The sequence below is a fragment of the Ursus maritimus genome, unplaced genomic scaffold, assembly GCF_017311325.1.
Source record: "Ursus maritimus isolate PB19 unplaced genomic scaffold, ASM1731132v1 scaffold_17, whole genome shotgun sequence".
Lineage (NCBI taxonomy): Eukaryota > Metazoa > Chordata > Mammalia > Carnivora > Ursidae > Ursus > Ursus maritimus.
The window spans coordinates 49,848,198-49,861,547 of NW_024424119.1; the positions used below are offsets into that span (position 1 = coordinate 49,848,198).

General features: G+C 61.5%; 1 protein-coding gene across 1 annotated transcript in view; it reads right to left on the reverse strand.

Annotated features, from left to right (window-relative positions):
- The window catches only part of NR5A1 (nuclear receptor subfamily 5 group A member 1), a 20,438-nt gene extending 9,048 nt beyond the window's left edge, over nt 1–11,390 (reverse strand). Inside the window, exons 1-4 of the mRNA XM_040631868.1 lie at nt 11,289–11,390; nt 10,989–11,130; nt 8,320–8,945; nt 1,668–1,787 (exon numbers count right to left, since the gene is read on the reverse strand). Coding sequence (XP_040487802.1) covers nt 1,668–1,787; nt 8,320–8,945; nt 10,989–11,130; nt 11,289–11,390 — 990 coding nt within the window. The remainder of the gene's footprint in view (nt 1–1,667; nt 1,788–8,319; nt 8,946–10,988; nt 11,131–11,288) is intronic.
- Between the last annotated feature and the right edge of the window lie 1,960 nt (nt 11,391–13,350).

Below are 13,350 nucleotides of genomic sequence, written 5' to 3' on the forward strand. Positions count from 1 at the left end.
TGGGGGGGGGGGGGTCGGGTGTGCCCATCCTTGGAGCTGAGCCAGGTGGGGAGAGCCTCTCCTCAGGTCCCCAGAAACCCTCCGAGCCCCGCAGCCAGGGCCCCGCGCTCCCAGGGCTCCTCACGCTGCCGGGCCCAGCGCTGAGCACCCCGCGGCCTCAGAGCCAACCCCAGGCAGGCGGGTGTGGGGGGAGAGCTGAAGGGTCCTTCTCACACAAAGAGCTGCTGCCAGGCCCCGTGGTACAAGCAGCTTTTGTGTTTTGTGTGGCATTGGCAGCAAACACCACGTTGTGCTGGGTGTGGGACAGGGCCGGGGCTGGTCGGCCTGGATCCACGTGGACACGGCCACGTGAGTGCCCAGGGCCCCACACGCCTACACGTGGCCACTCGGACTGGGGATGTGGTCACACCTCAGCTCCCATTCACACACACTCACAGACACCCTCACAGGGCGCTGCACCCGTTTCATGATGTGAACACACACACACACCCTTTTATGGTCATGCACCCATGTATGCGTTCCCACACATGGTGACAGGCAGATTTCAACAACCACATGCTTACGTGTGTGGAGATATGGCCTCAGAGACTTCGGCCTGCATGTTGACATAGGCCAACACAAACATACAAACACGTTCATACCTCACACTCCCCCATCTGCATTCACAGGTGGCCTCCAAGTCCCACCCTTGGGACCAGCACTCCCTGGCCCTAGATGCCCTGAGACACCCAGGGCAAGAACGGAGCAGGAGGACCAAGGGCCTGGGTTAGAGATAGGGGATGGGGAGCAGGGCCTCAGCCTCCAACCCCCACCCCCAGAGTGCCTGTCAACGGCTCTTCCTCCTGTCTCCCCCTCGGGTGTGGTGTTCCCTCCACAGCCTAGACCCTGGCATCAGCCTCTATTCTTTCTCTCCCTCCCTCCCTCCATTTCTCCCACACGTCCTCCTACCAGTTGGGGATCTTCCTCCTTGAACTGCCCCCTCCCAGGTCCCCAGCATTCCACAATGGCCTCGACTTCTTCACCCCCCATCTCGTCCCCTCCGTGTGTTTCCTCAGATACAACCTGGATGAGCCCTTCTTCACTTAAAACTCTCCTGTTGCTCCCTGCTTGATCTCAGGAGTTCCCCGCTCCTATCCTAGGGCCTCTAATTCCCTGCTCGGGGTGGGGCGGGGGTCCCAAATTCCTTCGCCCATTTCATTCACTCAGGATTTAGGGCCTGCCCCCAGCCTTACCTCTCACCTCACAGGGCTCCTGGCCCCCCAAACCCCATACTAGCACCCACACACCAGCAGCCTCTGACAGCTCGGCAGTTCTAAACATTCCCCTGTGCACCTTTGTCCATGCTGTGCCCTCTGCTGTGGTGGGGGTGGGACTGCACCCCCTTTTACCACCTGACCAGCCCCTATTTGTTCTTTCAAGACCCAGGGCCACCATCACCTCCTCCAAGAGCCCTCCAAGAGCCCTGAGCTGCTTCCTAGGGGCTGGCACCTGTCAAGGCCAGGGCCAGGGTTGGGCAGAGGGAGGTGGAGCATGAACCTAGGGGAAGGGCTGACATTGGGGTGCCCAGGGCCAGCCCTGGGGTGCCCAGGGCCTAGGAACTGTTCTGGGCTCAGAATTCTGGAAGCACACTTCAGGGCCTGGCATCAGGTGCGCTAGGGTCTGGTCACCTCCTGCCCGGTGACCAGCAGGATGCTGCCCTCCTTGCCGTGCTGGATCTGGCGGTAGATGTGGTCAAACACCAGCAGCTCACTCCAGCAGTTCTGCAGCAGCGTCATCTGGTCGGCCACCTGGAGGGAAGAGGCACGTGTGGGGCTGGGGTCCAGCCAGGCACAGCCGGGGACCTTCCTCTCAGCACCCCTTCCCAGCTCACGACTCAGAGGGTCACTTGGATCGTGACCTGAGCAAGCTGCTTCCCCTCTCCGTGCCCTCTTTGCCTATCTGCTTACTTCATCAAAGTGTAGCAGGGATCGCTCGTGCGCACACACACACACACACACATACACACACACAAAGGGCCAGCAGAGGTACTCAGAACTCTGACAGGCCGAGCTTCAGGCCCCAGCTCTGCTCCTACAAGGTGCATGAACTTCAGCAAGTTCTATAGCCTTCTGAGCCTTGATTCTCTCATCTGTCAAGTGGGCAAAGTGGGGCACCCAGGGCAAGGACAGGAACTGCCCCGTGGGGGGTATCCTTCTGCCCCAGATGGTCACGACATTCTAGCATGGCAGGCGTGGACACTCGTGCCCGTGGTGAATGGGACTGGGGACCGTGGGGTGCCAGAGCCAGCAGGGCCCTCAGAGATCCTCTGGCCGAAACCTCTATTGTTTAGATGAAAATCTGCCACCCAAAGAAGGACAGGGACTCTCCTGCTATCATAAAGAGGTAGGGCCGGTCCAGAGCCACGGCTGGCCTTCAGTCCACAAGCCTCTACAGTGACAGATACTATGCTCTCTTGGGAGTTCAGAACTGCCCGGGGCACTGCAGGTCAGCTGAGGGAGACAGCATGCTGACGCCAGTCCCTCCCAGCACCGGAGGCTCATTCGCTGACGCCATCCGCACAGCAAGTACTTCCCGGGCACCTTCCCGGGCCTTGCCCCGTGATGCATGCAAACTATGACAGCTACTGGTCACTGTGCTGCAGCTCCATGACCCCAGGAGGCTGGGACCATTGTTATCCCCAGTCTATGGAGAGAAGACACCCCAAGAAGTCAAGTAACTTGCCCCAGGTCACCCTGCTCCGTCTGGTTCCAGATCCACGCTCTAAACTGTCAGAGATGGAAGAGTACCCAGCCACCCAGGGGTTCATGGCACCCTCGCTATGTCCCCCGTGCAGCTCTCCCCAATCCCTCCTCCTTCCACGGTGCCCTCACCATCCCCTGGATGTGGCACCTGCCACATCTGTTGGCACCAATTCATGCCTCTGTCTCCCCCAATACCTTTGGGGTCTGGGAAGGCAGGGCTGGTGTCCAGCTCATCTCTGGGCTTCTGGAGGAGGGGCGAATGAGCAACCAATGAACAGATATGTGCTCCCAAGACAGACACAGGGAGCACAGAGGATGTACCCCCAACTCAGGGGCCAGAGAGATCCAGGCAGCCCCCAGCCTCAGGGGAACTGGCAATGCCCAATGACTAGCTCTCTCTTCTTGGGGGTAGAAGCGTCCTCCCCTCTGTTCCCGCCTCCCCTGGGGTCAGCCTGGGGCCCATCCTCGGGCCGAGGGAGGGTGAGAACAAGTGTACAGAGAGCGAGTGAGCGGCTGGACACACAGGCTTCCTTCAGGCCACGGCCCACGTGGCTGGGAACAAGAGGGAGGGCCTGTCTCTGTCCTGCTCTGGGTCACCAGCCCCCGTCTTCCCTTGCTCACCTCATCTCTGTGTCAAGAACCCGTACACCTCTCCCTTTCTCTCCTGGCAGAAGGTGCTTCTAGAGCCCCGCTACTGTCAAAGCAAAAAACCCAACTGGGGCCCATAGCTCAGCCGCAGCCAGCCCTGGATTGGAGGGACCAGGAGAGATTAAGGCCCAGGCAAGGCTGAATCACAGGGACCTCTCTCCTACCGCTCCTCAGAAAGTGGCCAATCCCCAAAGAACCACGGGCAGGCGGCCTCCCCACCAGTTTCCGAGGATGGAGGCAAGGCTTGGGAGCACCTGTGATGGGGCCCACTCTCAGCACGCCCGCCTCAGCCTCCTCACCCCTGTCCTATCAACATTCTGCCCATGTTACAGATGAGGAGACAGAGGCTTGCCTAAGGTAACCAGAGGTCCCTGAAGGGGCCAGGTTGCTGGAGGTCCCCAGGAAGTCCCGAGGCCTGAGTAGAAGGTGCCTGCCGGGAGTCAGTGGCCTACCCGGGGCGACCCAGATGGAAGCAGAGAGGGAGGGAGGGTGGACGTGCGGGGCTGGGCTCTGCCCACCCCCCATCGGGGCCCTTGGGCCTGGCTTGAAGGAACAGGGGGGTGGGGAGGTGGAAGAGTGAGAGATAAGAGGGAGAATTAGGAGATAAGCAGGCTGAGCTTCGTGCAGAAAGCAAGAGGGGTCACAGTGACCTGGCGGGCCAAGCCCTGGGAGCAGACTCTGTACCCAGACCTCAGACCCCAGGAGTGGGGGCTGCCCTGCCCACGGGGCTGATAGGGGCGGCAGGGCAGAGCGATGCAATATTGGCAAAGCCCTGGTGCCCTGTGCCCTCTGTTTGAGTCCCCACTCAGCCACATATCCTCCTCTGCCCTGATTTTCTGTTCTGAGAAATTGGAAAAATAAATCCTCCCTCTTTTGGTTGGAGAAGACATATGAGCACAGGGGTGTCCGTTGTGAAGGGCTCTGTGCACCCGTGGTGGGCTTCCTGCAGATGCTGCCCCAGCTGAGGTTCCCATCTATCCCCAGCCAAACGGACTTTTCACTCGCTCTTCCTCTAGATGGACAGATGGACACATAAAGACACCAAACTCCAAAACGCTGCCCTCACAGATGAGCGTGCACGCGCGCGCACACACACACACACACACACACACACACACACACACACACACACATCTTTTTATTTCAAAGAAAACCAGAAGGCCCTAGCTGCCAGCCCTCTCCACAGGAAAGCAGGTGGCTAAGAGGCTCACTTAACCAAAGAGGGTGGTTTTCACCTTCCTTAGCTTTCTCCCTAAGCAAAGGTTCCTCCTCTGCCCTCAGACCTCCCTGGCACCCGGGGAACAAGGACATTTGCCGTCCTGGCCCTGGGGTCCCTCGCCAGCCTGGCCTGTCTGCTCAGCCCACCAGCCGCCCACCCCTCCTGCCGGTTTGCCATAAATCTTCCCGGAGCCTTGACACTTTGCAGCCTGCCCCGGAGAAGGGGTATTTATGGGTGCCGAGCTGACCTCCCTCCCAGCAGGGCCCCCTCCGGAGCCCCCTGGGGTCTGATCCGTCTGGCAGCCGAAGGCCAGCGGGCTCTGTAATTCTCCAGTGGCTGACATGCCACGGGCCGGCCGTGGCGCTCTCCCAGCCGAGTGGTCGGCAGGCCACCGTTTGTCAGCCCGGGACTGACAGAGTTACTGCTGTTTAAATGAAACCATATATCTGAGCAGTTCAATCTGTTGCCAATCGGGGGCCTCCGAGCTGTATGTTGAGGGTGAAGTGATATCAAGATGGGTCATTAGGCACTCTCGGCCCTCACCTCCCCCTCACTGATGCCTATCAGGCGTCCTCCCGGCCCGCCCTTCCTGGGAACTGTCCAGAGAGGCTGACTGCCTGGGCCGACACGCTGCCCTCCGCCGAGCAGAGCAGCAGGGACAGGTGTTTCTGCCAGCTTGCTGCTGCAGAGTCGCTTTCCAAGCCCAGGGCAAGGTGGCCGCACATCTTCTCCCGGAACGCTAGTGTCCGGAGGAGCATGGGTACAGCCTCTGCTTCCCCACTCCTCCCGGCCAGGCCAGAGTACCTCCTGCAAGTACGGATTACGGGGGGCAGCAGGAGAGGGGACAGGAAGGAAGGGAGCAACCACTGCAGGTTACCAAACTCTCCTGTGTGCTGGGCCCCGTGCAGAATACTTGACCTGTCCTGGCTCGCTAAATCCTTGCAACAACCCATGAAGTAGATGTTGTTTCAACTCTCCTTATTTTATAGATAAGGAAACTGTGGCCCGGAAAAGTAGTGACTTGCCCACAGTCACGCCCGTGGTAAGTGGCAGGGCTGACGGAGCTGGAACTAGGACACAGGCTTCTCTGATCCTGGTCTTTGTTCTTAACTTCTCTGCCACTGTCAGCTCAACACCCCACAATTGTGTGAGATAAAAAACAGAGACAGAGGGACATCTAAGCCTGGAGAGAGAATGGAGGAGGAAAAGCCCAAGAGGGCATCCAGGCTCGCCGCATCCCCGGCAGCTCAGCAAAGACCCCAGGTCCTCCCCTGGGCCACGAGATGTCATCAGCATCATAGAGGGCTGTACGGCCTCTAGGAAGAGCTCAGGCTCTGTGGTAAGAGCCCTCCCTGCCCCAGGATGTGGGGCCCCCCTGCCAGCCCTAGCTCCTGGTCTAAGCTCCGCTTCTGACCCTGCCAACCTCTCTGGACACAGACACCTTTTCACATTTCTAGGCCTTTCCCTATGCCATTCCCCCTTCCTGGAATGTCCTTAACCTTCTCAGACAGCTTTCTGGAAAGGCAGAGATCAAAGAAACCCCTGATTTCCTTAGATAGAGCCATTCGCACGGCTGCTAGGCCCCACTGGCCCCCTTCCCTTGCTCCCAGAGTGCCGGGCGGCCTGCGTTGGCATCATCTGTGTACCTGTCTGTCTCCTCCAATAGCCTGCTCTGCCCAGCCCAAGTGCCCCACTTTCAGAGCTAGAGAGCTCCCCACTTCTGTCTCCTAAGATGTATTCTGCCTAGAGGTGGGGGGGGGGCTGTGAATGGTCACCCAAGAGGGAGAACAGGGTCACTCAGCACTACTCCCACTTTTCTACTTCCCCACCTCTGCCTTTGCAAACAGACACCAGCCAGGGCTCACCAGACCAGTAGGAAAGAAGTCCCACATGGCTGATGAGGAAGCCCTCCAAGGGCTGGGCTGGTACTTATCTGCAAGACTCCTTTACAGAGGATGGTGACCATGGTTCATACTCCTGGGTTCGATGCAGAGATTCTGGGAAGGGGAAGCAGGAAGGTTTGGACCACAGAGAAGCCAGAAGCAGGAAAAAACACTCAGCAAAGCTGGGACAAAAGCCCTTCCCATCCTGCGTGAAAAACCCCAAGAGACTAGGAAGGCGGCCAGAGGAAGTGCCCTGCCCCTGGATCTAGGGTTCTGGAAAGCCAGGAATGCTCTGCTCCTCCTCCCCTCTGCACAGGGGGCTCATGGGAAGTCTGGAGGGGAAGCTAGCAACCAACCCAAGGGTCCTGGGATCCTCATCCCCAACCAGGGCCTCCAGCCGGGAGTGAAAGGCAGATGGGAATGTCTGTTCAAGGCCCTGCCTCTCGTCCCATCCATGAGGTTGGCCTAGAGAAGGGGCAAGGGTGAGAAGTCCCACCCTGCAACAGATACAGGGCACATCCACAGACCCTCCATCGTCGAAGCAGGAATCATCACCACCAATTCTTGACTCCCAGGGTAACCCAGGCCCCCAGCCCCATGATGCCTCACAGGCTCACAGCACCCACCTCCTATCTAATCCCGCCCTATGCCCAGCCTAGGCAGGCAGTGCCCCCGGCCCATCCGGCCACACGCCCCTGGAGGAAGCCCAGGCGTCAGCACTGACAATGCTGCTCAAGGCTGCAGGGGCCCCAGCAGGGAGGGCAGCGGGCCCTGCTGTTTACATCCAGCCCTGGAACAGCCAGGGAGGCCGGCCGGGGAAAGCCAAACACCGATCGGCCTGGACTAGAGACGGCCTGTGCCCAGGCCAACAAGGAGGGCTGGGCCTTGCCTGCGCTCAAGGGGCCTCAGAGGTTGGCAGAGCACCCTGTTCACAGGGAGCCAGGGCACCAGAGAGGCAGCTCCCAGGCCTTGGGCCTTCAATCCACCAGGCAGGAGGACTGGGAAGTTCTTCCCTATCTGACCTCAGTTTCTCCTGCTGGTTTCTTGCTTGCTTTAGCTGCAGGTACTTCAATCCAGGGGAAGGGAAGCCTTGCAAAAAAGGAAGACTGGCTCCTTTGGGAAGGTCAGTGACAGGCCCCAGAGTCCCCCACTTAGCCCCCATGGCACACACAGACACACGAGATCAACCATCATGCACAAGAGATCCAGGGACAGCAGGACCTTCCACCTTAGCAGGGAAGGAGAATGTCCACAAGCACTCCAAACTCTGAGATGCTAAGACCCCCACCTCTGACATTTGAGGCTGGCAGGGATTGGTGGCCTCTCCAAATGGGAGGACAGGATCGGTTGTGTCCTCTTCTTGACATGGGGCTGGGGCAGCCAGAGACAGCTTCCAACAGACTCAGCTAGTCCTTTGTGGGGGGATGCTCAGGGTCTCAGAGGAAGAGATATAAATGCCTACAGAGACCCTGACCAGATAATAAAGGAACAGAGACCTGAAGGGCTGGAGAAACAGAGATGCAGGGAGACAGCACACCAGGGAGAGAAGGACCAGAAAGAGACAGAGGCAGAGTCTGTGACAAACAGAGACTCAAGAAACAGAGAAGAAAAGAGAGCAGGAGGGGTAAAGGAGAGGGGGCAAGGGACAAGGAAGGCTGTGATGGACCAGAAACGCTCCTCAGTGTCTCCAGAGAGGCCTCCCTGTGCCCAGATACTGCCTGAGGCCAGTGGGCAGGACAGCTCCATCCAGGGGTTAACTGGGACTGAGGCTTGGGAGCAAGAGGACACCACAGACCCAGCGGCCAGCCAGGCGGGAGGAGGGACTCACCTCCAGCTCCTTGAAGACCATGCACCTGCGTGCCCAGTCCACGATGGAGATGAAGGTCTGGTCGGCCATCCGGCACAGGAGGCTGAAGGGCGCGGGCTGGTCAGGGCGGCCTTTGGCTGGCTCCTGCAGGCAGCCCACAATGCGCGCCCGCACCTGGTCTTCGTCCGGCTCCAGCTGCAGCAGCTGCAGGATGAGCTCGGGCACACCAGGCCCTCCGGAGAAGGGCTCTGGGTAGCCATAGGGTGGCCCAGGCTGCGGGGGACTGGCATAGGGCTCTGGGTACTCGGACTTGATGGCACGGCCAGGGAAGGTGGGATAGAGGTAGCCGGCCAGGGGCCCGTGGGCACTGGGCACGGCCATGGGCAGTGCTGGAGCCCCAAAGTCGCCCAGTGGCCCAGCAGGTGGACCAGAGGCCAGGCCCTTGGGCTCAGGCGCATGCAGGCCAGGGGGCAGCATGTAGTCCGGCGGCGGAGGGGGTGGGGGCGGCACCCCCATTGGGGGGCCTGTCTCCAGCTTGAAGCCGTTGGCTCGAATCTGTGCCTTCTTCTGCTGCTTCAGGGCACGGTCTCGTTTGTACATGGGCCCAAACTTGTTCCGGCCACCCCGCATTCGGTCAGCACGCACAGCTGCGGGCAGGAGCAGAGCGTCAGCCTCAGCCTGTCCAAGCCACCTGCCATAATGCCACACTCACGGATCTTTCCCAAACTGTGTCACTTCCCCCACTCAGTACCTTTTCATGGCTCCCCCTGCCCACCGATGAAGTCAATCTCCTTAGCCTGGCATTCAAGGCCCCGTTTACCCTCCCAGATCACCCCTTACAAGACCCCATGTTCTTTCCACTCCACCTTATCTCTCCACTCCTCTGTTTGGCACGTCTCCTTCTTCCTCCACCTTGCCTTTGCTACTCTTTCTGCCTCAAACCCTTTCCTTTTCTCATGCCTGCCAAACACTCAGCCCTAGGGTCACCACCCGCAGAAGTATTCCTGGATTCATCTAGGCAGAATCCGCTGTCCTTGCCCCAGATGTCCTGCCTCTTGTCCACTCTCATCCTGCTGAGTGGTATCATGCCATGTGACCCAGGCTGAGAGTTTCTGGGGACTCAGCAACGGGTTCAGGTGCCTAGTACAAGGCCGAGCAGGGAGATGGTGGCAGGAAGTAGGCCCTCGCCGGCCTTACTCACAGCATCCAGTCCAGTCCCCTGTGTCCAGCTGCTTCTTGACTGACTGCCTGACTCTGTCGAACCCCTACTGCAAAATGACTCTGGCTTCCCCCATTGCCTTCAAATATGAAGCTGAGCTTAGGGCTGGCCAGGGTTCCATGCTGGGAGAAGGGACCTCCCTGGCTGACCAGATGTCCCTCCGCCTGGCCAAGAATGTGTCACCAGCCGGAGCCAACAGGTGTGCCTCTGCAGCTGCAGTGTGGCCCCAGCCCCTGCTCAGACAGGACCCCACCCTGAGCTCCAGGAGAAGGGAGAGAGCAGGAGGGAGAGGCTGGTGCCCAGGAGTGGAGGGGTCTTGGAGGTCCATTCGGCCAGTGTTCCTGCCGTAGGGGTCAAGAACCCTGCTCTGCTCCCTCCACTTCACCGGAGTGTTGCTGCTACTGGCAACAGTGAGCTCCCCTGGCCCCAGGGACCGGAGCTGGGGATATGGGGACATCCCCCTCTCATCTAGGAGTCCTTCCTCTAGGTGGCAGGACTTGTGCTGAGCTGCTCCCAGAGCCACTAGGGGCCTTCTACATTGTTTAAAAACTTTAGCCAACAGCTGCCTGCTCGGCGCACAGCCTGGCTGGGGCCAGTGGGGTGGAAGCCTATGACTGTCCACCCTCAGAAAGTTTGAGGCTTTCCTGCTGAAATGTTTGTCCTCCCCTCTGGACTGAGAGGTGGGAGGATGGGGGTGGGAAGGCAGGGTTGGGCCTGGGTCCTCTGGGACCAATTGTATTCCCTTCCCTCACCCTCTCAAGGGCCCCCCCAGAACATGGTGGAAGGACTTTCACCCACTACGTGAACAACCTGGTGAACTTTTGGATGGACAGACAGATGGGTGGGCTGGATGAATGAAGGCTGTGATGAGGGACAGATAATAACATAAATAATGATAATGATGATAATGATAATAATAATAGCAGTTACTGTGTGCTAGCGTTTCATGAAATTCCCTCACACTGACTCAAGGAGGAAGACACTACCGTTAGGTCCACTCTTCAGATGGGGAATCTGCAGCTCAGAGAGGTTAAGGAAGTTGCCCAAGGTCAATCAGCCTGTACATGGTGGCACTGGGACTTGAACTCTGTCTGGTAACGGTACTAAAGGCTCCAGGGGATGTTGGGCATCAGTGGGGGTGTCGCAGGTCACCTTGCAGAGGGAGGAGGTCTGCGGGGCCCTGCCGGGTGCTGCACACCCTCTCGGAGGCTGGAGAGAGGATCCTCTCGCCCCTGTTCACTTTCAGATACCTCTGGACTCAAGCCCGTTGAGCCTGCACACGTCCCCGCACCACACAGAGCCACCCCTCCCCCGCAGAGGGCCGGCCGACACGTCAGGCTAGTGGCGAAAGGCGGGCTCCAGAAACTTCAAGCAGGCCACGGGTTCCCTCCTCTCACCCCTTCTACCTCCCGCACCCCCTACCCGCGCTGCCAGAGGTCAGCGGTCGGAGGCCGCAGCGCGGCGCGCCCACCTTCCAGGCGCATCCCCACCGTCAGGCACTTCTGGAAGCGGCAGAAGGGACAGCGCTTGCGCTGCGTCTTGTCGATCTTGCAGCTCTGGCTCTCGGTGCACGTGTAGTGCTTGTTGTTCTGCACCGTGCGCTTGAAGAAGCCCTAGGGGAGAGCGGAGTCAGCGCGGGAGGCGGCCAGGCCCCGTGTCCCTCTCCCCGGCCCGCCCGACAGGGCTTGTCCCCGCGTCGCAGCCGCTCGCCCGCCCTCCGCGCGCCTACAGCCCGGCCGGTCCGCCGGCCCGCCGCCCGCCGCCCGCTCACCTTGCAGCTTTCGCATGTGAGCAGCCCGTAGTGGTAGCCGGACACCTTGTCCCCACACACGGGGCACAGCTCATCCAGGTCCTCGTCGTACGAATAGTCCATGCCCGCGGCGTCCGCCTGCGGAGGGAGGAGAGGGTCACCGCGGGCGGGACGCGACTGGCAGACCTGGGGCCGGCGGGGTGGGCGCCCCCACGGCGGGGCCCCCCATCACCGCGCCCGGGCTTGGCCGCGCACTGGAGCGCCCTGAGCAGCCCGCACGGGGATCTTGCAGGTGCGTCCCGCGCCTCGGCCTTTACCGACCCTGTCCCGCCGCTCGTGCCCCGCGCGCCCCCCGCCCCTCCCGGGGACTCCTCCGGCCTGGTCTGCGTCGCGCCCGATCCGGCACCCTCGGTTCGGTGCGCTGCGCTCCGGATTCGTTCGTCTGAGAACAAAACCCCGATTCTGAGAAAACGAGATGGGCTCTGCCGCGGGGGAGACCCGGGCGACCCCGGCCAGAGTGGGGTCTTGAGTGTTCTGGGGATCGACCGGGGACGAAGGAGACAGAGACAGAGTCTGGGGGAGACAGAGAGATGGACAGAGAGAGAGCGAGAGCTACCGCCCGACGCTGCCCAACGGAGCGAGTGCCCTGGGGCGCCAGAGACAACGAAAATCCGAGACTGACAGAGACACACTGATGCCGGGCAGAGAAAACCCGGGGCAGACGAGACAGACAGCGAGACAGGGAGATGGAGAACGAAGGAGAGATCAGAGACACCGAGAGACAGAGGCCCAAGAGAAAACCGGAGAAAAGCAGACGCAGAGCCAGAGACACAGCGGTAGACGAGAGACAGCCCGAGACACGGAGAGGCGAGAGCAACCGGGGAAAGAAGAAGCCCGAGAGGGGGGACAGAGACACTGAGGGAAAACCTGGAGAGACGGAGGCGCCCAGCGCGGGGGCCGGGTCCCGGAGGACGCGCGGAGAGCGGCCGGACCCGGGAGCCCGAGCTCCGAGGCGTGGCCCCGCAGGGTCGGACCCCGCCAGGAGCTCGCGCCGAGACAGGCGGAGAACGACGGCGCCCGGGACCGAGAGCCCGAAAGCGCCGAGCCGCCGAGCCGCCGGGGCCCCCGGGCTGGGAGAGACAAAGCCCGCGGCAGCGACGGCAACGGGAGGCGCAGCCCGTGCCACCAAGACCGTCTGAGACGTCGGGCGGAGGGAGGGCGCAGCGGAGACGCCGGGTGTGCAGTCGCAGGCCGGGCGTGAGGCGCAGAGACCTCGGGCGGAGACCCCGCGGGCTCCGGGGGGCCGAGCCCGAGGCGGGGGAGCGACCTCGGGCGGAGAGTCGAAGTCCCCAGGAGGGAAGCGCGCAGAGCCGGGGCCCAGGAAGCGAGAAGGGGCGCGACGGCGGCCGTGGCCCGCCTGGCGCCCACCTGGCGGCTCCTGAGAGCAGCAGCGCCCCGCGTCCCGCCCGCGAGGAGCCCCGCACCTCCCGGTCGCGCCGCCGCCGGCGATGAGCCGCACCCGGGCGCAGCGCCGCCTGCCCGCGATGACGGCCGATCGGGCCGGGGGCGGGGAGGCGGGGGCGCGGGGCCTCGGAGCGCCCCCCAGCCTCCCCATCCCCCGCCGCCTCCAGGGCCGCACCGAGGCGCACCTGGGACCCGGGCCCCTCCGCCGCCAATGCGCGCTGCGCGAACCCGCCTGGCAGGGGCCAGGCGCCGGCCCCTCTATATCAGCGCGTGCGGTATCCGGGGGCGGAGGCCCGGCCCGCGCCCTCCCCCGCCATCTAGCCTGGCTAGCGCCTTTACCCCCACCCTCCTGGCCCCCCATTCCCAGCCCGGGCGCCTCGGAATCTGGGCAGGTGCTGGGCTCCTGGGAGCCTCGAGCCACCCAGGAGGTGAGCCCCTGTTTGCTAATCCAGTTTAGTCGTGGCAAGGGCCACACTGGGGGCGCTGGTGGTTTTGCAGCGTGGAAGTGGGTAAGGGCAAACGTGCGGGTCCATGGTCAAGGCACCGGTTCAAGGCTAGAAACCAGGTTCGTGTCCTGGCCCTGCCATATTTCCTCACTGGGGACAAGCAAATCTACACA